The sequence below is a fragment of the Micropterus dolomieu genome, linkage group LG20, assembly GCF_021292245.1.
Source record: "Micropterus dolomieu isolate WLL.071019.BEF.003 ecotype Adirondacks linkage group LG20, ASM2129224v1, whole genome shotgun sequence".
NCBI lineage: Eukaryota > Metazoa > Chordata > Actinopteri > Centrarchiformes > Centrarchidae > Micropterus > Micropterus dolomieu.
In genome coordinates this window covers 30,986,888-31,013,344 of record NC_060169.1, presented here as the reverse complement: position 1 = coordinate 31,013,344, position 26,457 = coordinate 30,986,888, and the positions used below count along the sequence as shown (strand labels likewise).

The window sequence follows — 26,457 nt, the reverse complement described above, 5'->3', positions numbered from 1 at the left end:
GATTTTTGTGAAGTGGAGGCCCACACATATTACTTAGCACAAGAGCTGACAGAGCGTCTCTGGCCACCGCAGCTTCTCCTACACATTTGGAAAGGGAGGGTGAGCGGTGAGTGAGCCTTTGGTTGCTATTCGCACCCCTCACCACTAGATGCCACTAAAACGTACACACTGAACCTTTAAATGCAGTTTTCTGGAACTCTGCTGGAGAGGTGAAACACCATTCTTGCAAACGATATTCCTTTGTTTGGTGTTTTGATGTTGGTAGTGGAGTAACATGTTGCTCCAAAATCTGTCACAAAATGCTCACTTTGCATTTGTTGTTTCTCCACTCCTTCATTAATTGTTTTCTTTAATTAGCCTTATTATAAAATATTGAACTATCTTCTGGTCTTGAAGTCAGACCGCAGTATTAATGAAAGCAGCATATTGCAACCAACATGGTATGAGCGCATGGAAGGGACCCAGTAAACTTGGTTTTCCTTCCTTTGGAGGTTCATTGTGATTCAACACGATTTTTAGCTGTCAGAGAACTCAGCAGACATTAACATCCACTGGAGGAGTTACAAAAACTAGAAAGTAGAAGCTATTGATTATTTCACTATGAATGAGAAAGAAAAGAAAAGCTACCCTCAAGAGAACTAAATGATCTTTTCCTTCTTTAGAAAAGAGAAAGAGTGAAAATGAGATGATAGAAGCAGCCAAAAAAACGTGAAACAAAATCCAAAATGTTGTTGAATTTCAGTTTATCTTAATCACTCATTGCATTTACAATAGCAGTGAACTGCAGTACTTGTTGTAGCTTCCCAGACGCCGCAATCAAGAACAAACAACAGCTTTTTTGTTGCTGTTTAACTGGAATAGAATATCTAAAAAGGCAAAGACAGAAATACATCAAATAATTATTACAATTTCACTGTGTTCCACAATTTGCCGTACACCCATAAATACTGATTCGATTTGTATATGTAGTGATTTTTATACTGTATATTTAAATATGTAAATTATATATATACATACATGTTTTGCTAGCAATCCCTACTTTGACAAGATTGTTAACCTTCTATGATCTTTATTTTTGTCGTTGACTGTCTCATTTCTTTCCTCTGGTCTTTTTTCTTTGCTGTATCACTATTTGCCATGGCGCCAACCCAGCGCCCCCACAGGAATCATCAAAATTATGTTTGATATTATTCCTAGCAGAGAGAGCGCATTGGAGGTCGTGGTGGGGTTGAGGGACCCTGGAGGCCCAGACAGGTGGCAGGCAGCCCAGCCTCAGACCCTGCTGTGGGTGTGCATCCACCCTGAGGTGTCAAACTCTCAGCCAGGCTCCCACAGCCTCGCCTTGGTTAGGGTGGCTGGCAGGGTCGCACTGCGGGTTCAACCCCAGTTCACCCTGCCCTCTGCCTGACACAGCACACATCTTATTAGTTTCCATTAGTTTGTTTGGGATGTCATGTGTTTTATCTTACGTTGATTCATGTTATACACTTAGTACACCTCACCACCCCTCACCATTCAACGTATTTTTCATTATTTCTGGGCCCTGGGGCTGGCAGGGCTTCAGTGGCTTCTGGTCAGAAGAGCCCCAAGCTGAAATACACCCTCTACAAACACAGGACAAACCAGTATTTTAGACAGCTTTGTGTTTCATCTGTTAGTTTCATAGAGTTTTATTATCGTTATCTGATTTTCTGCAAGCCAGTTCTCCATTAGGGACAATAAAACCTTAATAAAAAAATCTGAACTATCCACTGTGTTGAATAGGGATTGGATTTATGACAGGTTTGATGTTAATTTGATTTAATAAACAACACTGACTCCAAGGGAATAAAAACAGACAAATTGAATAGCTCAAAAAAGAAGCTGCTTGCAATCAGTGTGGATGGGGAAAGCAGTGAAAAGCATAGATGTACTGACTCAGCAATAACCAGACATGCTGATTTTTGAAGAATAGCACACTTGAGCAAGTGTTTCTTTGGTCATTTTACAAATATTAAACTCAAGAAGGAAAATGAAATGAGAAAAGTTAATCTGTAAAGCTAATCTAATCTGTTAAAGGTTCTATTTGACCAACAAAGTTCAATACTGGCATCATAATGTGCTTTTATGCTGTGTTGTAAAGCTACCAAAGGTGTCATCTCTGAAAATGACATCACCATTTCTGTATCAAAATGTTTCACTTATCCTATATAGGTCTGATATTGAAATCAAATCTTTTATGCTGTTCTACACATAGAGAGAAGAAGGCTGAGGGACAGAGAGAGAGAGAGAGGGAGAGAGAGAGAGAGAGGGAAAGGGGTCAGCAGCCACAGTCTTTTCCAGCATTCCTGGTTCTCACAGCTGAGGTGTGAAGTGACGCCTCTAGACTCATCAGTTCTCATCAGTGTGAAACCATCACACCTCCACTTTAACTGGATAACACAGGTCATTATACTTCATTAAATGTATTTACATTTACTACGTTTACATTTTGGCCATGTAGGACATCGGTTCCTATCCAGAAGCGCTGACAACAGGAGCAGCAGAAGAAGATGCTTCCCTGCCAGGATCAAGATAAAGAAAGTAATCAGAGTCAGAGATCAGAGCTCACGTCTGACTTGCTGCGACTATAAAATGATCATGTTGGTGAGAAGTGGGATATAAAGTCGGGGAGATCAAGAGAAGGGCAGAACACACTGATGTCAGGTTCAAGGTTGGAGTGAGGTGACGAAGAAGGAGCAAGAGATGGGAGTTTCAGCCTACAGTGAAGACAGAATCCTCTCCGCTGACAAAATAATAGGCCTGTTTACGCACAGCACAATATGTAAGAATGTGCCATCTATCAGAATCATTGATAATGTTTCTCAGGGAGAAAGTGCACAGTCTGCTGGCCCAATTTCCATCCATCCATCCATCGTCAACTGCTTATCTGGAGCTGGAGACAATCCCAGCTGACATCGGGCGAAAGGCGGGGTACACCCTGGACAGGTCGCCAGTCCATCGCAGGGCCACACATAGACAAACAACCAGGCACAGACCAGGCATCACACCTAATTACAATTTAGGTACACCAATTCACCTAGTCGCATGTCTTTGGACGGTGGAAGGAAGCCGGAGCACCCGGAGAGAACCCACGCAGACACGAGGAGAACATGCAAACTCCACACAGAAAGGCCGGGACGACCAATTTATGTTTTACAAAATGTTCTGCACTGGGCCCAGAGTTGAGTAGAAGCATGAATAGACACTGGCACTGACTCTAACTTTCAGGTAGCCAGCTAAATTGACACTCGAATAAACTCCCTCACCCAGACGTCATGTCTCCACCCACAAACCATTTAGGCCCAAACATCAACAAAAAGTCAAGGTGTGATTTCATGTAGCACCACTGTTCCTGAGGTTTTGGCGTACATGTTCAGATCCAGAGTCATCTGAATTCATCCATTGAATCTGGAATATATAATACAATATGATGACATTTAATTGTACTGGCTTGTTCCCTGATATTTAGATCCTGAGATTATGTGCTTGAACCTTATATTCATGCGTTGCTTCTATAGATTGATGTGTATTTGGTGGTGATTAATCTCAGTTTTATATGTCTTTTCCAAAATTTTTAATTCTTTTAACTAGTTGTAAATGTGATCATTTTGACATTTTTGACGGTAGGATTATATTGGAGACACGTCTGTGCAGAATCAAGTGACTTTCATATTTGTTCACAAGCACAATATTGAAACATCATCATGTGCTTCATCAGAGATGGGAGTATTATCTTAGTGTCCTTCTATCCGGGTATGATACAATAGTTTCCCATTATGTTGTCAGTCGGCTGACCAGTGTCTTTGGCTTTAGTGTTATAAAGTGAATGCGAGAGAAATCAGATCATTCAAAACAAACCCTATCTCTTAAACATGTGCAAAATGCATCTGGGTTGCTGCAGGGACAAAACCCCACAATGCAAAAAAAAAAAAAAAAAAAATGTGTTTATTGTTTTGAGCAGGAGTCAAAATTCACACTTCTGTAGCTGAACTTTCCCAGACACAGAGGAGAGGGAGAGGTGCTGAGACATGGTCCCAGTGAGGGAGTGTGTGTGTGTGTGTTCAGGGGCCTCTGCTTTAGACAGTGATGGTTTGTGAGAATCTGCGGAGGTGTCACTTCACACCTCTGCGGCCTGGCCTGGACTTATATACCAGTTCAACAGAGCTGAGCAGCACTCATAGCCTCCCAGTCTCTCCAGTCAGACCACTGAGATCCTCCACACAACATGGATACCTCCTCAGTCACTCTTCTCGACTACGGAATGCAGTACCAGTGGTGCTCTGACTCGGACCTGTCTAGCATCTCCTCTCTAGAAACCCTCTCCCCTGTCCCGTCTATGGACTCAAGCCTCTCTCCTTCCTACCAGCAGCTGCCGCAGTCCACTCCTAAAGCAGCTAAGACTGGATATCCCGATATCTGCAAATCCTTGCCCTGCTCCCTGTCTGGACGTGGCCGGAAGTCGGGCCGGGCTGCCCGGATCCGCAGCAAGCAGAGGGAGAGCGCCAGCGAGAAGGAAAAGCTGAGGATGAGGGATCTGACTAAAGCCATGCACCACCTCAGGTCCTACCTGCCGCCCTCAGTGGCCCCAGCCGGACAGACTCTGACCAAGATAGAGACTCTCCGCCTCACCATCAGCTACATCTCCTACCTGTCGGCCCAGCTGGGCCTCAGTGAGGAGGTGCTGTTTCAGAGGAGGGAACAAGGAGACACCTCAGCCAGTGACACCTCCTCACCAGACATCCTCAGCTACTTCCAGCATGGCCCTGTGGGAGGACAGGAGGCCCAGCTGCAGAACCAGAGCCTGTACACAGCCCAGTGCCACAGCCAGAACACCGTGCTGCATTCTGGGAGCTGCGGTTTTGGAATGGATCAGTACAGTAGAGAGTACATTGAAGCTCCTCAGAGAGACATGAGCATGGATGCCATCCTGGAGTCACCTCCAGCAACGCAGCCCTCCTGTCAGGTATGTGAACATTCACTCATTATTAATGGCCATTAATGAAGTGAAGAAAGCACACCTCTTGCATCTTTTTGAAGCAAAAGTACAAAATGCTAATCAAATTTCCTGTTGATTTTTTGAATACAGATGTGTGGCAAAGACTTCTGCATGCCGTTGGTTCCCAGGGAGTATTGGTGTTAAACACTCCAGCACTGCACCGTCATCATCCAACAACAGACACAAACTACTTCTTTGTTTTTACTGCCTCACTGTGAAACAAGTAAATTATTTGAGATATATGTGCTATTCTACATTTTATTTATTTTGTACTGTGAAATGTGCCATGTAAATATTAATATGTCTAACAACTATTTTTATATTTCTTTATACCACTATTTATAATAATAAAATATTTAAATGTCTCATGCTTTCTCATCATTTGAAGTCTTGTTCCCATGACTCAGACAGGTAATTATTATGTGTCTTCTTTGGGTTTGGAAATTGTGGCTGGAAGTTGAGAATAACGGAATTGGTCATGTAAAATGATTTACACTTGAGCTAGGCAGCATGGAGATGGTTTTCAGGGAAATATGTTGAACTATGCTTCAGTGCGCCCTCTGCTGCTCATAAAGGCACACTGGCACCCCACCCAAGATCAGCAGTGGCTTAAACTATGGATGAAAACTTCACCGTTCTTAGTGCTGATTCTCAGCGAAGCATAAAAATACACAAATATTATAAAATGCCAAACAGCTGGTTTTTGTTTGTTTTATCATTATTATATTGGAATCACCACTACAAAGTATACAAAATAAGACAAAGATCAAAGTGTTTTATATTAAAAAAGGCTGGGTTTTAAAGCAACTTTTTTTTGTATTTTTGCTCTAACAATATATCAGAGGACATTGTGGAAACAATGTGACAATGTGAAACGGGTCTCTGGTAGAAATGAACCTACAGAGAATTATCACCTGAATCTGCAGCTCCCCTTGGGTTTACCGAGGTTCATAGTGAGTTTCAGCTCATTGTTCAGCTGTATGGCCCACTATTTCACTATTTTGGTTCCCTCTCACCACTCACATAGCGTTGTTTTTAGCCATAGCAGGTAGCCTTTCAGAAAAAAACCTCTAAAAACCAACTGTACACTACCTGCTCTGCACCAAACAGCAGACAATGTTAGCAATTTGCTGCTTAACATGGTGAATCAGTTAGCTGTTAAAAGCTAGATATTTCCTTCAGGAGTTTTGGAGTCCAAAAACAGAACTAGAAGAGGGTGAACATTGGACTTAAATTCACCAAGTGGACAAAACCAAATGAATTCCAGTTTTGCTCTGTAACTGCTGGATTTGTAATTAAGCAGCTGTTTTCAAACACGTTCACCATGCCATCTTAAAAGATGATAATACATCAATGTTGTGGCCAAAAAATCTGCAGGTTTGAAGATTGTTCTAGTGGTAATCTTTAGCATTTTCTGACTACTATCAGAGATGGTTGATATGTTATTTTATGATACAAGGTAACACTCTAGTGACATTATAATTTAGAGGGAGTATTCAATTGCAGTTCTAAAATGTTTTAGCTCATAACTCTGCTGAAAGAAAAGACAACACAACTCACAACGGCATCACTGCAGGCTTCAAAAGCTGCCGAATGGAGACTGAAACTCGATTGACTACACGTTGCCTTTTTGTTTCGCCTTAAGCAGTTTTAAGATTGTTAAAGGATAGGTTCAAAGTTTTTCAAGTCTGTCCTAAAACAATAGTCAGTTGCCCGTGTAAACACTGAACAGGGTCTGCTTGCTGTAATCATCCCTCCTGTTCATACAGGCCAGATCCCTTTCGAACATGCTTCCAGTGTATGTGACGGGGAGCAAAATACACAGTCCTCCTTTCATGCAAAAACTGTATTCCAAAGTTTATTTGAAGTTAACATGATGCAGAGTTCTGAGTTAGTCAAATAAATGGATATCTTCCAAATTCTGTATTCTGTACCAGCTTGTTAGAGGTACAATTCTAAATGGAAGCTAGAGTATCTGATTTTTACACACAACGTTGTCTTTAAACCAAAAATATTGTGTGCACCATTTAGTCACATGGAAATATTTTAGGTGCGTCCTGGTGGCCTGACAGTTGAGACACATGTAGCTGCAATGTCCTCACTTTGATTCTGTCCAACGACCTGTGCCATCAATGCCCTTTAAGCCCTAGATGCGTTTCCCCAAGGGGACAATAAATCAGATCTTATCTTATTTCTCTCCCTCACACAATGCTTCCTTTCAGCATTTTCACTTTGAACAATGTTATAAAGAATACATGCCAACTAAGAAAATATACCAGAGGTCTGAATAGGCCTTTTTCACAGCAGATATTTTGACTTGTTACTGTAGGTAATGGTGTTACTAATTAACATTAACATTAACAACAGCTCCATTTTCTGCAAGTATCCCACCATGACAGTGTGACAGTCACCTAGCATGCACCACAACCCTAAAAGTGAAGCAGCTAAATGGAATTCAAACCTCATTAACTGTATTATTTACAGTAGTGGATGAAAGTACACAAATACTGTTTCCTTGATTAAAAGTACAGATACCCTTATTAAATATTACTCCACTAAAAGTCTTCAATTTAAATTTCTACTTCAGTCAAAGTACAAAAGTACCTGCTTTTTAAAATAAGTATCTATCAAAAGTATTTAGTAAGGTTATGTTTATCAGTGGTTTGTGACATGACAAACATAAACAATGGCATTCGTTATAAACAGGTTGGCCTTTCAATAATAATTCAAGTTACTCAGTTGTATGTGTCTGTGTGTGTGTGTGAGTGTGTGTCAGTGCTGTATGAATTATTTAAACCCTTTACTTAAAGAAAAGTACTAATACCACACTGTAAAAATACTCTGCTGCAAGAAAAAGTATAATCAGGAAAATGTACCTACAGTATTAAAAGTAAACGTACTCATTGCAGAGAGAAAAATGTCCTGTGAGAGTTACTATTATATATTAGATTATTATTATACTCCTGCATTAATGTAAAAGCAGGATTTATTTAGGGTGGGTTCATTATTAACTATTTTGTATCAGAGTGCAACTAATGATTATTTTCATTATGGATAAATCTGCTAATTATTTTCTCCATTAATCAATTTTCGAACTCCTGAAAATAGTGAGAAATGCCATCACAATTACCCAGAGCCCAAAGTGACAACTTCACAGTGTTTGCTTTGTCTAAGCAATATTACAAAGCTCAAAATTACTACAAATAAATTTATATAATTAAAAGGAAAATCAGCTAATCGTCACATTTGTGAAGGTGGAACCATGAAATATTTTTACATGAAAAATGTCTTAAATGAGAAGAAGTTGTTGCCAGTTAATTTCAATATCAATCTAATAATGGTGTCAGCTGCACTCGTATAAAATGATAGGTAGTTTAATTTATAACAAAACATATTAAGTAAGTAAGTAAATAAGTATTCATATGTTTTATGTGTAAAAATCTTGATTTGTAAAGTAACTAGTAGCTAAAGCTGTCAAATAAATGAAGTAAAATAAAAAGTACAATATCTCCCTCTGAGATATACTAGAGTAGAAGTAAAAAGTGACATTAAAAGAAAATACTCAAGTAAAATACAAGTACGTCAAATTTGAAATTAAGTACAGTACTTCAGTAAATGTACTTAATTACTGTCCAGTACTGATCATTTACACCACTGCTTTTCTTAATGTGACATGTCAACATGTCTCCTGTGAAATAGGCCTGTTGTAAGGACTATTATAAGTCCCTACTACTATAAGTTCTGTGGGTTTAAAAAACCTTTGACTGCAGTGTGAAAAGACTTAACAAAAGAAAAGTTGAAAAATGAACGATGTGTTGCAACACAGAAAAACAATAAATACTTTGTATTTTAGGAAAAACAATCCATAAAAGATCCTATGACGCAAAAGGCGTATATATAAATATATTATATTATTTAACACATTTGTGCTTTTTGCAAGATTGTCTGTGAAATATGCTCCAACACAATATCAAAAATAATTGAAAACTGAAGTAATGCTATGGTGGTTTATGCATACTACAAATGTCACAGGCAGAAAATATGCCATAAAGAAGCCATGCATAATCCTATGTGAATATTACTGGAAGGCAATATTAGGTAACCTTAAACATAACCTTAAATGTAACATTAACAATTGGGAGACAAACATCATAGTGTTTTCCTCCCTTATTCTGAAGTATGTGAGATATGAGTAATCTGAGTTTTTTTCCACAGCAGGCCAGAGATCAACCTCTGCCACAGGTTATCTAGTTTATTTAGTGTATCTTTGTTAATGGGGCTCTGCAAACACAGAGAGGTCCTTGGCACCGCTAAGTCTAGACTAAGATATAAGGTCCTCCCTGCTCTTTCCATCTTTCTCTCACCTAAAGGCCTAATTACCTGCCAGAGCCTACAGAGAGGCCTTTAATATTCATAGAGGTGTGTGGAGCTGCATAGCAGGCAGGAGTGTCTGCCACATGCATGCAGTTCATTTGATATGCAAGCAGCAAACCTAACACAAAGCTTAATACACTCACTTAAGGCTTTCATCACAGAAAAGCTAATAAACTCTCGGGACTAAAAGGTTTGAGATGAAAGGGTTAGCACAGCTGTGCTAATTATTCACTCATTACATGTGAGTAAACACCATCAGAGCTAATGTGGATTAAGAGAAGACAGATCCTCTCATCATCAGCCTGGGAGGGAGAGAAGAAAGTTGACAGTTGGAGGAATTCTGAAGAAGGTTTATAATAATCAGTCAATAGTTTATCATTTAAAAAGAAATAAAATGAAAGTGGTGCTTCCCCTAAAATGTACACAAATAAAATACATTTAATAAATAAATCTATGTAGGAAAATAAACCTTCAAATTTTTTTCTGTGTACAACAGAAAGTATCCCATCTGTGAAAGTTTCAAACTCAGTGGGAGAATTAGTTGTAATAAGTGCTGTCAATCATTTTAAACTCTTTATCAGATTATAGATACTGTACTTTACTGTGCTTGTACTAGAAAAGTAACCTGTATGTTACAAAGCAACAGGTCAGTATGAGGAAAATAACAACCCTATATGTAACAAAAACAGATGAATAATGGGAAATGTAAATGTTGAGAGGTTGCGTCCTGTGACTCATATAATGTTGTGTCCCATATTAATGTGGGGTTGGAGCTCCCTCTGGGAATACTTGGGTCAGCTGTCAAGCCTGGTGTCACCTCACACACTTTCTAACTCAAGACAAATTAAAAAAAGTACACTAGCTTCAGCAAAATCAGTTTCAACGGCGTTTTGACATTTTGATTTTCAAAATTTTTTAATGTCATAAGAGGAGTGACATCCTTGTCTGGTATATTTCTCCTAATTCAGATGTCTGTTTTTCTTGCATAACCTAGGTGGTGGAGAGCTGTGCGTGACTGGTTCACACGTACCACTCATAGGTTTCACCTCAGCTGCAGAGCAGGAGTCAAATGTGACGCGGTGGTTTGTGGGAACGCTGCTCGGGACTCAGATCCACGGTCAACACCTGACGATCAAATCCACAGAAATATCAGAGGGAATCCAGTGATCTGTTCAAAAATTCAAAAATCTAAATCCCTACTCTGCTAAAGAAATTCACTGAATAGAAAACAAATCATGGAGTTGAACAATGTTCAGTTCAGTTCAGGATCTTTACAGAGGAGAAAAAGAGTTTGTTTTGCAGCATAAAAAAACAAAAACACAATAAGAGAATTGTGGTTTTGACCAACTAAATTCCCATACCAACAAATCACTGAGAAGGTCTGGACTGAATCTGCGTAGGATCTGTAAATTAAAACAATAGAATAAGAATATAAATAAATTGTTGCAAAGTAAACATTCAGTAGAAGACTGATGACAGGATGCATCATGTCTTTATCTACACAAAGAATCATGATCACTCCTCTCAACTCTCTCCCCTCTGCTACCAACAATGTTATTTTTTTAGTACTTCTCTCCAACATCATAATTCCTCAATAATAGGGACATTAACTGGACTGTCTGTAGTGTAGAAACTGAAGATTATCGAAGCAGGTAAGTACCACTGAGCTCGAAAACCCAGCCAGGACGGCAGAACTGTCATTTATTAAACCTAAAAGACACAGTTCGGTTCAATTCTTCAAATATAAACAATATATATATATATTGGTTCTGCACATTCTTCCTTTGCAGTTCAGGGTTCCCAGGCCAGTGAGGCCTACTGCTGAGTCAGTGTCCAAACAGGAGTAGGTGCAAACTCCTCACACCTCACAGCTGCCCTGGCACACTTCTCCAGCCTGACCTAGCAGGGGCAGCAGCAAAGAGCAGCACTAATGACATGTAGAACTGACTAATTAACTTCAGTGTCTCACTAAACAACTTTTACTGGATATGGATGATGATGGGACAGAAACATTGACTAGTGTTGACTGAACCCGAGACCTTACAGTTACAGGGCTCATCATTTCATTCAAACAGCCTGAGCCATTCATAAAAAAAAATTGCTCTTGGATTATTGGACATGTTTGGTAACAGATCATTTAGCTGTCTGCAGTCACAGCCAATGAGTATAGATTTCGTATTTTGAAAAACCTCAGGTTCAGAGACAGACCAGTGACCCGCATAAAACCTCTTTCATGTTCCCAGGCTGCAGTAGCCTATAGTGTGAATTTGTCTACTTTATGATGCCCGTGCGAGCTGCCAGGTCACACCTTGTTTTGGAGTTGGCCCGTTTCCCATGGGACCCCCTGGCCTAGGTGTCAGCCCTGCTCCCAGAGCTTCTCAGGACCTGAGGTGGCTGATGAAGGTGCAACCTCGCACCTCCCACCACATATATGGAGCAGTCTCCACGGTCCTCCTCACTATCCTCTGCCTGCCTTACCAGCAACACACAGCTCACTGCTCAGGGAAGAGCTTACAACCACAGCATCAACTGCAACGACTACAACAGCAGCTATGGAGGTGTCCTACTGCTCTCCTCTCCAGCTCCAGGAGAACTCTTTCCTGTTTGACTGCGAATCCCTGCTGGACAAGTCTTATGATCCTTTGGCCTATGATCTAGCCCCGGACCCTGGTTACTTCAGCGCTGGAAGCAGCTTGTCTCCGACCTCTTCTGTGGACTCCTTCTGCTTCTCCCCCACCTCCCTCCAGCCTGCCGGGAACAAACAAGACGCTTTGGACTGTTTCATCTTCAACAGCCAGGCAGCGCCTCCTCTTGCCCAAGAGACGCAGACTCTGCCCTGCTCCGGATCCTCCACAACCACCTCCACCACAAAGAAATCCAGGTCCAGGTATCCAGGGAAGAAGCGCCAGACAGCCAGCGAGAGGGAGAAGCTGAGGATGAGGGATCTGACAAAGGCCATGCATCATCTCAGGTCATACCTTCCACCCTCTGTGGCACCAGTCGGACAGACCCTGACCAAGATCGAGACGCTGCGCCTCACCATCCGCTACATCTCCTACCTGTCGACCCAGCTGGGCCTCAGCGACGAGGCGCTGGAGCAGAAGAGGTCCTCAGGGTTTGTGGGGCAGCAGCAGACCCTCAGCCAGTTCCTCGGTCAGCCAACAGCCTGCTACAGCACACAAGAATCAGACTGTAACACCATGAGCACAGCCCAGCAGTCCTCTCTACAGAACTCATATCAGGTAAATTTCAATTTCAATAGTTTTTGAACTAAACAGAATTTACTTTACAAGTGCTTTGTTTTACATAAACTATTAATTTGCACATGGTTTTCCAAAGTGTTACCATTGAACGAGTTCATAACCAAAATCTGTTTTCTGTTGTCAGGTTTCTAGTGGAGTTTGCTTCTCCAGCGAGCAGTACTGGACTCCACAGCAGCAGCTACAAAATGCAAACTTGTATGGACAGTGCTGAGAGATATGGCGATCAATCCTCTCAACTATTTTCATTGCAACAATGACCTCAAACATTGATTTATGGACAAAACTTCTCATTTTTGTTATTTTGAACAAAATATATTTCTGTGTTTTTTGTATATAGAACTGTGTATTTATTGAGCTTTCACAATGTGAACAGAATAAATATTATTTATCAAAATAACCCTTGAGTTTGTTGCATTCATCCGAATGGCTTTGTTGTTGTTTGGTTTTCTATTTCTGTGATAATTTTGTTTACCAACAAAACTAATGAAATCATACAGACCTGGTGCTTGGCCTCCACTTCCTTACACAAACACCGCAGCTGTCAGCAGGACAATGAGGTGCTAAACAGGGAGCACATCCCCTCTAAAGTCCTTAAGGAAAGACCCCCACTGAGAGAAGTGGCAGCTGAACTAGGACCAGTTAACTGGCACCTTTTCCGTCCTGTGTAAACATGGCTGATGGTTGAGAGCCTGAAAGAAACCTCATGATAAATAACTGGCCCTGGATTAAGTTCAGAAAGTTGGGCAATAGTTCTGTTGATCTGTTTTAATTCCTGTTGGAAGTTGTTCCTCTGCAATTTCCATATATATAACCTAGAACTTAAATATGGACAAAGACATTCAGTGTGTAATGTCTTAGTCATTGAAGACGGCTATGTCAACAACGTAATCTGTGATGCTGCCCAGATGCCTGGAGCTGCCTTACTTATAATAACTGAAGCTTTGTGGACATTTATTTTCAGTCAGGTGATTTACATTCAGATGAGCTTTGTTTAGTTTTTATTATTTTTAGCACATGCTGTCTTGAAACACAAGCTGTGCTCCCAACCTTTCAAAAATCCCCAAGGTGGTCTCAAAGAATGCTCTCTGTCTTCTTGTTTCTCCTCTCAGGAGCTAAAGGGATAAGCAGTATCAGAATATCTTTTGTGATGTGACAATTATTTAAAATATTGAAATGTACAAGTAGTACTAAAGCATATTTTCCACATGCAAAACCAGATTTTGGTATCAAATTTATTCATAAAAAGGCTTAATCAAAACAATACATTTTTTAAAAGTTCCATCAATTCAAAAAATTTCTACATTTGGTTCCAGCTGGAGCAAAAGTCAGTAGAACAATACATTTGAAAAATTAGTAGGGGAGAGTGTTAAACAAGAGAAGATGCTTCACTGGTGAACCATTCATGCACCTGTTGCTTGTTCAAGGCCACCCAGTTCATGTTGGCCTTAGTTCTCTCCAGTACCTGATCAAAAGACGAGGTGGCCGAGCCTAACTGCCCTGCATTGTCTTCTTTGAACTGCAGCAGCTGGAGAGAGAGGGGGATGGGTACCCAGTAACTCTTAGGTCTCATACATTTGGATACAGAGATCATGCTTGTACCATACCTGACAAACATTAGTCTAGTTATTAATCACAAATTGTCGATGTGAAATGAAACATTGGGTCATTACAGAAAACAACAACACGTATTAGAGAAACTGTACCTGCTTGTACTCAAACTCAGTGGAGAATCGCTTGGTCACTCCATCAATTAGTCTTCCGAAGTTAAATGATCCGCCACCATAGCTGAAGAAAAGGCAAGAACAAGATAGGCTTTGATCATTTTGCAAATAACTACAGGCTGTGTAACCAAAGCTTTTGAGTGATGTTGTACTCAGTAAAGCTAAATGCTAATGTTAGCATGCTAACATGCTCACAATGACAATGCTAACATGCTGATGTTTCGCAAGTATAATGTTTACAGTGTTCACCATCTTAGTGTAGCGTGTTAGCATGCTAACATTTGTTAATTAGCAGAGGATTAGAGGTGGATGTAAAGGGCAGCAGTTTTGCTGGGATACTGGCAAAAGGCAAATTTTGACCTGATGATGATGCTAGAGGAAAAGTCAGAGGATTCCCGAAATCATCAAGATTCACCCACTGGTCACCAAACCTCATGGCAATCCATTCATCAGCATAGTAGTTTAGATATTTCAGTTTGAACCAAAGTGCTGGACCAACATCACCCAACTAAACATCCTTCTAACAGCATCATGAATGTGTATTGTGACACTGCATTGCTCTACCAGTTGAGTTTACTGTCACAACGCCATTTGATGGAATATACATGTGTGGATAAGGGAAAACTCACTCATTGAATAAATGGGCCCAGTTGGCTCTGACAAAGTCCCATGCCAGAGGCTGACCGATGGGGTTACTAGCAATGTAAACAATGGTGAAGGTGGCATCCTGCTTACGGATCTTCTCTGGGTCCAGACAATATTGAAGATACCTGAAACACACTCACAGTGAGGACAAAACCCTAATGTGTGGAACAGTGTTTGAGGTAGGACCATCTAAACCCAGCAGTGACCATTTTCTGTCAGAACATGTTACTTATAATGATAAAAGTTTGATATAAATAAAACGTACAGAAGGTTTGTTTATTCATCATGCACTAAGAGCTTGATGTAGAGTGCAATGTGACCTGAAGAAGAGAACACACACACAAACAATGAGAGAACAAACATTACCCAGGATGATGTCAGTGGTACTGACCTGTTCAGCAGCCATGGCTGTTTGGTGCAGGACAGAGCATGCATGAGTTTTTCAGCTTCCGAAGCAATGGTGGCATTCTTGTACATGGACCAAGCAAAGTCCCACTCCGCTATACCTCCTGCTGCAATTGCACTACAGTAGACTGTGGACTTCAAGTTGGGACTAATTCTGGAACGATTGATACAGATGACAAAGAGTCAAAGGAAATGACAGCAGAGGCTAGGAAAGTTATCAGGGAGGTCAAGTGGGAAATGGCTGATAAGAGTCTGAAGTGATGGAAGGTAAAGGAAATACTGGAATTAAATTAAAACAACTATTGCATTTAACACAATTTGACATATTAATACCTGTGAAAATGAGGAGGACAGAAAGAATAATATATATAAGCACTATTGAAATAAAGAGAAAATAAATGAAAAGAATGAAAGAAAAGGCTGAGGTGCCAACCTACATGTTGTTGTTTGGGTTTTTCATCCACTCTCTGAACCAGCCAGTGGTCAGCTGCTTACAGCCTTCCACGTCGGTGCTGCAGGCCAAGGAGATTGCATTCACCTGGTTGTACCTGGAACATGAGATGATACAGGTGTCAGAAGAGTGTTCCAGAAGGGCCCAATTGTGGACCTCAGATGGGGACCCCAGGTCTGCGAGCCAGTGGGAAGAGAGTAGGTTCCCCATGCGTGAGATGGGCTTTAAGTAGTGTTAATGTAATGTTTTTGTCAGGTAAAAAAAAATAGCTAAAATCTTTTTCTTGTTGTGTGTCAGGTATGACAGAAATACTATGTTAAATTACCTAAAAAACATGGTTGAAATTACAGCAAGTGTTGAAGAACATCCCTTTAAAACCACGTGAAACATGTTATAATATATTTTCTCTTGAATCAAACTGGAAATATGAATCTCTCTTGTGTTGTCACTGTCAGCGTTTGATTTTAGTGAATTTGGTGTGCCTAAACTCATACTGCCTTCTGAACGTGTACATAGAATACAGAACATCTTCCATACACTCTATTTTTTCCACACCTTGCTAATGTTAATGTTAGTTACAAACATCTTTATAAAAGACTGAAGATACAGATAAAAGATTATATCTGGCCTGAACATTTTACTCTTTGCGTGGCTTTCTTACTTAAAGCAGATTTTGTTTTACACAGAAGACACTGTTACCCTCTCAGTCTGAATGAAAATAGGTTAAATTTACCAAAAAAAGCAGCCTATTTTTGTTTGAGCTTTTATAATGTTGCAGAAAAGGAAGTAACCCATATATGCAGAGTCCTTCTCTCTTCCCTCTGGCTGGGGTCCGCAGACGTGAGGTCAGCAGCTGGGCCCTCTGTTAACACTGATGAAAGAGTCCCTTACAACTCCTAAGTGTTGACTCATATGATTAGGTGAACAAAGCCAAACTTGGATCAAGTAAAACCCAAAATGTAGGTTTTTTAGTAGAACTGCACTGAAGTCTTCCAGGAGTGAGAATGTAAGTGAAGAAGTAAACATAAACTCAGGAGATAGAATATCTTTCTATCAAGATAAGGGCAAACTGGAGGGAACACATTAAAAGAGATACTGGAGAAAGGCACACAGTGTGGAGAAGATTATGTAACGTACAGCTTGGAAAGATTTTTTGACAGAGGATGGGTAGAAACTTTGAGAGTTACCTAGTTTTCCCACTTTAATTAAAGTTTCAGCTCATCTACATTGCATTAATCCACAAAGAAATGGTTTAATGTGGCTTAGCACAATGTAAGTTGCCAATCAAAAAAGAGTAGATTTTATATTGACTTTCATTGAATCCTGTGCTTTTCTGTGTATCATCCTGTTTGACTCAGCTCTTTAAGGTTTGTAGGACTAACATCAATCTAGTCATGACAGCCTCACAGCCTCATAACTTTTATAATAGTTACAGTCCGTTCTTAAAGTGGTCATTGTTATCAATGTTATATATTAACAGTGTTAATATAACACATATGTGTGCAAAAGACTGAAGCAGACATTTAAAACAAACAGCACTTCAACAGCCTTACTGGTCGTTGTGGTTTTCCGGGATCTTTGTCCAGTTGAGAGTGAGCTCTTTGAAGTATTTAAACAGAGGAGTGACCTGTTTCTTTATGTAAGCCTGAGGGGTGAAGATGCACATGTTTTGTTAATTTGGATTCCTGTTTGAGAATAGAAATGTGTCATTCAGAAATGAATTTACATTGCATATGATTCCTAGCTATATTGTTCCATGATCTGCATTTCTTCATAAATACCCTTACCAGATTTTTTTTTGGGGGGGGGGGATCAGCATTGGAATTAATTTATAGAAGCAGTATAACAAATGTTGAACATTCATTCATCACAAACCTGCATGGGTCCATAAACTTCACTGCGGTCAAACATGAGGAAAAAGTAGTCCAAGTTTCGTCTGGCTGTCTGCCAGGGCATGTATTCGACTTCTTTCTCAAGGAACTTGGTAGTCCTCAGAGCCAGAGTGGTGGACACGATCCTTGCCCTGAAAAATTGAAATTGAGATACAATTACTCAGCCCTCTCTTTCAATATCTGAGACACAATACTTTGTTAAAAAAATAAAAACATAAATAACAAGACATGGCCTCGCCTTGCAAGGTTGAAAGCATCATCGATAATTTGAGCTCGGTTGATCACTGGAATATCCTGAAAAGTGAACAAGGAAATGACACAAGGAAACTGAGTTTGGATAGTCACACTGCAGAAGTAATGCAGTATCATTTCCAAGCAGATATACTGGCTTATTGTACCTGATGTCTGGAGCTCAGCTTGGTGAGGAGACGCTCCCAGTTTTCAGAGTCATAGTTAACTCTGTAGAAGCCCTTCATATTTATGTTGGCTACCAACCACTCATTAGGACCAAGAGTCAAGTTTGTGTTTGTGGCTGTTTGGATGGAGATAAATAAACAACTGCTAAAAAATGCTTTCTGCTTACTTTTTGTATTGTGTTCATCATTCTTGCAATGCTATCAACGTACACCTGAAATTAATTTTACCTTCTTTGTTAAGAAGCCAGTACTGCTGCTCAGCTCCACCAGTCTTAATCCACGTAATAGGGACAAACCACTCATAACTGGAGCCGCATCCGTCCAGCCATACATATGAATGTAAACACAGTGCAAAGACAGAGGAGGTGAGTTTCTTATGACAGTGGTGTTCACTATGACCTCATACATGAAACATTAAAAAAGTTTTCCTACTTGAACTCTGAAGGTATGTACACTTTAGAGTCTGGGTCCAATAAGAAGTGTTTCTGGGTGATTTTTCCAGTCTGGGTGTTGATGGTGACCACTGGGAAACCCATCTGTAGGATCCAGCGGTTCATGATAACCTCCACAGAGTGTGGCAGCTTTATGCCGGCTTTATCCACTGCCTGGTTACAGGAACATTCAAATATTAGTAATAGTATGACTCTTCCTTGCTTCCTGCAGAGAAATTACTTTACTTCTGATAAACACTTCAGAGGGCAGCTACATGCATACTGCTGACAAATGTTTTGATACATGTATTTCTTCATGGTGTCATGACTTGTAACCATTTACTTTATCTCAGAACTGACTCTACTGTTGACTATTGACCATTGAGTCAAAATGAATAATAGACAGATTCATTTTTCAACTGTTTAAAGCAAACCTACTGTCTTGTGTCTATCTTGTGTTGAAAAGCATTCAATTTGGCCACAAGAGCCAATTACAGTTTTATGCTAAATACTAAAAAGCAGAGTAGCACAAGCAGAAAAGATCCATAAAGTTAACCACATTACTGGTAATGTCAGTTACATAGCAATACATAAAGTTTGTTAAACTTAGCTAACATTAGCCATCATAGGCTACAGTCATAGCAAAACAGGTTGTACTGTAGCACCAAGTGAAAGCAAGTGTGTTGTATTTCTTATGAATTCAACTTCCAATTTGTGAGAGGAAGTGTGTTATTTTTAATATGGCTTTACAGACGCACTAATAAATATTTTTACCTAAAATAATTGCCCAGAAAACTCACATTAGATGTGACATGAAATGCAAACTCACTGCAGGCTAATGTTGCCTGCCTAGCACCAAACCACAGAGAAAACAGTTTAGCCACTAGCATTGTGCACGTAGTGAAGAATTTAGCAGCCAAACTGTCGATACTTCCCTCAGGAGTAGGTGGAGACTAAAAGCAGAGCTAAGGAGAGTTAATATTTGACTTATATTTGCTGGGTTTAGGCCTACCGAGACACAACTCCAAATGACCGTTAATGTGTCTCTATGTCTGCTGCTTGATGTTTAAAAAGGCAACTGCATGCTAACATTTAGCCTTTTCAGTTTTATGAGGTGAGATGTCAGTGTTATGTTTACAATTTGTTGTTCTGCAGTTGGAGACACTCTACAAACTACTAGAGCTACTGAGACGTGTTGACTGGGTTTTTACAGGTCATATCTGTCACTTTTTGTCACTTCAATAAATAATATATTCACATTCATTACAGTGCACTGTTCATGAGACATAGACGTGTTTAGAGTCTGACATGATGCTGAACATGCTGGATACATACTACTTATGCAGAATTCTTTAAAGAAATATCTTACTGTTTTTGTACTAAATTAATCATGAATGAACAAAGCACTTTTCCTTTTAAAGTAGTCATTTTGTGGAAAGAAAGCAGTTGTGATGATGGGGCAATCTTACCATTTGCAGGTGCTTCCAGAGATCTGTGTAGACTGTGTTCTTATACTTGAACTCCTCCAAGTATGTCTGCAGACAGATAATAACCTATTGGTCAGACTCTGGTTGTGCTTTTCTGGTAAACAAAACTAGTTATGCAGGCCAATGAAATGGTGATATGACAACATTTACCAAATTAAATACGTTTTGCTGACTTCAGGGCAGTTTCAACACACATACAGATTAGATGCTCATCAGTTTAATCAGCTATACTCACATGGAGTCCTTGGGAAAAGACAGTCTCAGTGATAAACTCTGAGAGCATCCTGAGGACTGCGGCTCCCTATAAGGGAAAACAGGAGGATATTAGAGTGATATATCAGATGGGATAGAATTACAGCTATCTGTTAATGAGGATCAGTTATTCATTAGTCATTTAATTATGTAGTTCCCAAAGAGGGTGGCAAAGTCCTAGGTGAGGACCAACAGCAGAAAAATAAAACTTGGGCTTGAGGTGAACAATACATTGGGGTAAGCCAGTTGTGATGTGTTGCCCTCAATTATACTGCACCTTGCTGTATGTGATGGAGTCAAACAGCTGACTGATGTGCTCTGGCTTCAGGATGTCCTCCTCATTGGTTGAGAGGGGATGGGAGGAGGCCAAGGCATCCACAGCCATTACACCAATGATCTCATTCAGAACTATTAAATCTTTCTGGAAAATACACAGAGATATTTTGTTTTTGGTATTTAGCATTGTGGTATGACCAGACAACCCCCCCAAAAAGACATTAAATTCATTTCTACATCCTCATTGTCAGTACTTGGCTCAAACTATAGGAACTTTAAGGAGATCAAAGTTCACCATGTTCCACGTTGGTTCAGCATAGTTGGCTCCCAGATAAGAGACGTAGGTGGCAAACCCCTCATTGAGCCACAAGTCATTCCACCACCTCGTGGTCACCAAGTTCCCAAACCACTGAGGAGACAGAGCTTCATTTTATTGGCCGGTCTTTAAACACACTATCAAAGATATGTTTTTCGGAGGGCAGTACATGAATGTACTTCACTGTGATACCATATGCGCGAGCTCATGTGAGATGACTGTTGCCACCCACTCATTGTCTCCATTGGATGATACGCCAGGATTATATAAGAGGGCAGTTTCTCTGTAGGTGATCAGGCCCCAGTTTTCCATGGCTCCAGCACTGAAGTCAGGAAGAGCGATTTGGTCTAAAAACAACATAGAGATCATTTTTAGACAGCTCGCTTTATGTTTAAAAACTATAAAATATAAGCAATTAATAAAGATAATTTGTACACAAAGTAATATTGGTTAGTAGTACTGATTACAGTAATGTAAACTTATAGTGTGTGAGTGTGTGTTTGTGTTCCAACCTGACTTGCTCAGGGGGTAAGGGGATTTGTAGTATTTCTCAAAGAATGCCAGTATGGGTCCAGTCTTCTCCAGGGCATAGTTTCCTTGGCCTTCCTCTATAGCCTTCTTGCGAGCCCAGATCCTGATCTGGACACAAATGTTGCTTTATTTACTGAACAGGAAAAAATGGTAGACCAGAGACCTGAGCTGAGCTTTGAGTCCAGCAGAGGGCAGCATAGAAACACCTTGACCAACAGGGAGGAGCAGCAAACTACAGGAGAGCCATTTGCTGTTTGTATTGGTAGCTGTAGTAGATGCAGTGGAAGTTGGTAGTAATATAATAAATGGTTTCTAAAACTGCATTTATAATAATTAATGGAAAATTGTGACTGCAAATTCACTTCAATCAATCATACAAACTAACACAGACTGTTAAATCAGAAGCATAGATATACAGTGATTCAAATTGAAGTGGCAGTAAATGCAACATTAGTAGTAGTAGAAGTGGTATTGGGGCGAAGTGTGGTTCTCGAAGCTGATTATTAAAGTTACAGTTTGTTGTTCACTTTAACAAAATCCTCTTCTTCCCTACAGGGAGTTACAGGGAGGGGGTGGTCCAGAGTCTACAGTGCTACAGTGTTTCTTAACTATTAAAAAATAATAAAAATGACATAGTAGATGCACTGCCAATTAACTGGGAAACACGTGCTACAAGACAACAGTATTCAAACCTATAAATGTAAATGACAGATGTTTTAAACTCATTTCCATTTGTGCGGTTCTGACTGTAAGATCTAATAAATAATTACCAAAACGTCTGCACCAGGTTTCGTCCCAATGAATGTAAAATCACACACAACAAAAGCCAGCAAGTAGGTTGACATAATCTCTGTGGGTTCAAATTTTGTCTGGATTAAACTCTGGCCATCCATAGTGATGTTAATAGGCTCTGTGTGGGGAAAAAGACAGCAGGTTTATTATAAGTGAAGAAAAGAGGTGTAATAAGCTGATTGTATAGGATAATACAGCAGAGAATTTATGTTTGAAGATGTAATATTGTTGCCATTATTATTGTTTTTCTTGTGACAATGTAAATAATATTCGGCGAGCAAGATTTTCACTGTCATGAATAACAAAATGACCACGTAATACTTTTTTTTTTTTTTTAAATGTTGATCGTGGTTACTGCTTACAACTGAAAAACAGATTTTTGTAAATGATATTACACAAGCTACAATATTACATTACACTTAATGTTGAGTTAGCATAAACATTACACATGGACAGTTGACATGTAAAATGTTTCACTGGACACTGAAACAAGAACTTGCCGTAATTCATGGCGTTGGACAGAGCCACAGTCTCATGGGGGTGCATGAGAGTTATGTGGAAGATAGCTTTCATGGCGGGCTCATCAAAGCATGGAAAGGCTTTCCTGGCATCCGTTGGCTGCATTTGAGTCGTAGCCACCACTCTGATAATAGCAGATATGAAAACCTAATGATTAACACTCACATGAAATGTTAAAGCAACCCTCCGCCCATAGAGCCTAGATATAATCCACGTTCAATCTTTTCAGTAAAAATTGTAATGAAGCAGTTGTTGTGTTTTTTTGATGTTCCCACTTTCCCTACACCTATCTTTTTTACTGCTGTTTACACTTTGTTTCAGTCCTCACAATGATATCAAAAAGCAAATTAAATAAATGCCAAATTAAGGTTAAAAAGAGCATCATACTTTTTCACCCCATCTTCGAAGTATTCACTCCTGTAGAATCCTCCCAGGTCGTCGGACAGTTCTCCAACAAACTTGGTGAAGAGCTCATACATGCTGCCGGCCTGTAGCGGGCTGTTGAGCTGGACCACCAGGTACTGGGTGGGGACCTCCAGCCAGGTTTTTTTCATGCCAGGCGCAGCGGCTCCATTGAGGCCCGTCAGCTTGGCATGGAATCCCTCGATTGTGGTGAGGTTCAGCTTGTTGGAGTGGATGATGATGAGGTCGGTCTCCCGCAAACATCTGAAGACCACCGTGGAGTGTCCAGTGAAGATATACAGGCCATCTACGTTGGGCTCCAGCCGGGGCCACAATGTCACATTGTAGGAGACAGGGGCGAGGGAGTCCGGAAGTCTGTAGCGCTGCCATGGCTCTTTCGGGGTGGAGGGCGTGGTGCTGGTGCTGGTGCTGGGGCTGACAGTGGATAGAAGTGTCTCTTCATTCTTTGACTTCTCCTGTGCGTAAACCACAGACAGAGCTATGATGGTGGCCACAACACCGATGGCTGCAACCACACAGGTGACTGCTACTGGTTTGCTGATGTAGACGCCTTTCCCCATGTCTCCACCAGAGAAGAAAAAGACAGACAGGGGACACTGATTGCTATTTATGCCCTGCCTTATATCCGTTATATTCAGCCCAGAGTTAATGATTGATCTTCAGGGAAAACAGCTGACAGTCCAAAACACTGAGTTGTAAAAAGTCCTTGAGATAACAGAGAGTCCTGCCTAATCTGTAAACTTCATACCTGCATATTGGCTCCGAATAAAGGCCTTCTTTAGAAGCTGGCCTGTGGTGCCTTTGTTTATTCAGGACTGCAAATTGAGTGGCAATGGAAATACTATAGCACTGTGTGTGTCTGTGTGTATACATGCAAATGTCAACTGTTTACAGATCTGGCTATCCAATAGTAAAGAAACCGGAGTTATATAACCACATGGACTAAGGAGGGGTTTATAAAACTACAGACACTTTCATCTAGCCTCAAATGTTGTGCAAACTCTAAAGTTGATTTGGTTGACCAAAACAATTGTGGTTTATGAAATGAAGACATTTGGGTGGTTGAAATGAAAACACATATTTTGTGCTTGGAAGCCTTTCTTAACACAACTGGCACAGAAATGTCTTGAGAAATGACATTTGGATGTAGGTCTGCAAACAGAATTAAAATAATGATGACATTTGGATGTAGGTCTGCAAACAGAATTAAAACAATGAATATTTTTGTAGATTGCACAATTAATCAACTCTTGCCCAATAACATGAAGTAAAAGAGAAGAATCAGCATTCAGCTAACTAGAGCGAAAGATGGTGGATCTGATAGTCAGTTACTTCTTATTACCAGAGCGCCGCAAGTAGTGACGCAGTAATTCTGTCTAACTGTGCAAAACAATTCCTGTGAAATGTCTAATAAGCCTTCAAACTCATGGATCTATCAGTTAAACTCGCTGGTCTCAATGACACTTGAAGCAATGTGAGCCTACCAAAGCAGACCCTTGCATATTTTTACAACACGGGTCTGTTTTCGCTATGAACGCCTGGCAAGAGCCCGCACGAAAACCACATCGCATGCAGACAGACATACAGACATCACATAATAGTATGATGGAATGACAGCAAATTATGTTTTCATACCTTGTATTTAGTTTGACTCAGTGGATTCACCTGTTGACTGTGGAATCTGATTTTAAAGCAGTGTTGTCTGCCACGCTGCACTCACTTTTAGCACGTCAGCTGCTTGTCCAAAAAAATGCTCCAGATCTCTCATTTGAAAGTTTGTCCTGAAGAGCTTCAGTTTGTTGCCAAAGAGGAATACTATTTATACCAGGTCAGGCAAAATCTGCAACGTCCCCAGTAGATCCAGGGTGAGTCTGTCTCAAGGATGTATGAGGCATGATACGGGATATTGCACAATCCTCAAACACAGAATATACAATTATTGCCATTGGCAGCTGGTCTTGAACTTGTTGTGTCTTGCCTTGTCTTAAGGGTAGATACAGTGCAATATTTCTGAATACTATATTTTCTTAGGATCAGAGTACATATGTTTTCCAAAAGTAGTGTACAATGTGCAATGGTACGTGAACAGTGCTGGACACAGGTCTATACATTTCTCTTCACATTTTCTTGAGAAAGGATAGCATTCCAGAGGAACTTTTTTAGAAATTCATGTTCATTGTACAGATTTTAGTGCTAGCTGATATAATGCAGGCTCAAGACGCTTGGTAAATATCTGGAACAACTAGACTTTTTTCACATTAGCATGAAGTGAAGTGGCGCTGGACATTAGAAGCCTTAAAATACAAGTGTGGCACGTCAGGTCACAAGCCTTCCCATTGGGTTGAACAAAATATACTCCCCCACTTTGTTGGAAATGTTCTATGCGCATCTTTATAGTTGCACTTAGCTGTACAGTTGGCTGCTATGATGTTAAAGTGATTGGGTAAAATTAATAAAATTATGAAGGGAAGGCACAATGCAAAATGCCATGGCCACAAACTCCAAACAGCTCCAGACCCTATGCTTCCCAAACATGATAGCTGTTGTTAGACCATCCCTGCCTGATTAACGCACATATCTGTCATCCTCTATGCCTGCTTACTGTTTAAAATTCAAACCTAGGTACTCGGGTTATGTCACAGTAATATTCTCAAAAGCCACAGAAGACTTTACACAACTGTTTCCGCAGGTGGTGTACTCCCATGATTTGTAGTTTAACTTTGACATGTAAAATCAATGGAGAGCACTTTTAACCTTTTCAATAACTTTAACTTTACAAAGGTCATAAAAAGACAGCAAACCCTCTTATCAACTCATGTTGTCACCTTGAACCATCAGTGTCACAGCATTTGTTTCAAACAGGGTGAAAACGAGAGACATTTCTCCTCTGTGCTAATCTTACTCCTCCATTGTACAATGATGGTGTATCAATGTTAAGTGAGTACAAAATCTATAGTGCATGTACTGTAGGCTTTTGTATAGCCTTGGCTAACAATACAGCATGCAGTTCAATAAAATGTCTAATAAAAAAAATCAAATCAGACTAATTTATTCAGTAAGACCACTTTTTACAATATCTAGGGCAAAAGGATTCTTTTTACTTTCTGTAAAGTCTGTAAAGATGTCCTGTCTAGAGAAGCTGCAGGAAATGTTAATTTACTGGAGTTGTTAAAACACCTGACTGTTGGTTTAACAAATCAACATCCCATCATAATTAGGGTTGCTTATGACAGTCATGGGTTTTAG

The 26,457-nt window shown here is 40.1% G+C and overlaps 2 protein-coding genes across 3 annotated transcripts; one reads left to right on the top strand and one right to left on the bottom strand.

The window, feature by feature from the left end:
* The first annotated feature begins 11,943 nt into the window (after positions 1-11,943).
* On the top strand, positions 11,944-12,865 carry LOC123958589 (mesoderm posterior protein 1-like). Its single transcript, XM_046032037.1, has 2 exons — positions 11,944-12,633; positions 12,779-12,865. Exons 1-2 carry the CDS (start codon positions 11,944-11,946, stop codon positions 12,863-12,865), a joined length of 777 nt encoding a protein of 258 aa, XP_045887993.1.
* A 1,003-nt stretch (positions 12,866-13,868) lies between these two features.
* Positions 13,869-26,103, bottom strand: LOC123958831 (aminopeptidase Ey-like). Of its 2 annotated transcripts, XM_046032499.1 has the most exons (21): positions 24,847-26,103; positions 23,176-23,773; positions 22,770-22,912; positions 22,248-22,387; positions 21,459-21,585; positions 21,139-21,293; positions 20,926-21,039; positions 20,632-20,775; positions 20,338-20,403; positions 20,085-20,150; positions 18,617-18,789; positions 18,413-18,489; positions 18,167-18,300; positions 18,007-18,062; positions 17,752-17,899; positions 17,430-17,521; positions 15,863-15,973; positions 15,412-15,579; positions 15,005-15,145; positions 14,358-14,439; positions 13,869-14,179 (listed from the first exon to the last, which is right to left on the bottom strand). In XM_046032499.1, exons 2-21 carry the CDS (start codon positions 23,769-23,771, stop codon positions 14,021-14,023), a joined length of 2,892 nt encoding a protein of 963 aa, XP_045888455.1. In that variant the 5' UTR covers positions 23,772-23,773; positions 24,847-26,103; the 3' UTR covers positions 13,869-14,020. The 2 variants fall into 2 exon arrangements, with proteins under 2 accessions (XP_045888455.1, XP_045888454.1); XM_046032498.1 differs by having other exon boundaries at positions 23,176-26,103.
* Between the last annotated feature and the right edge of the window lie 354 nt (positions 26,104-26,457).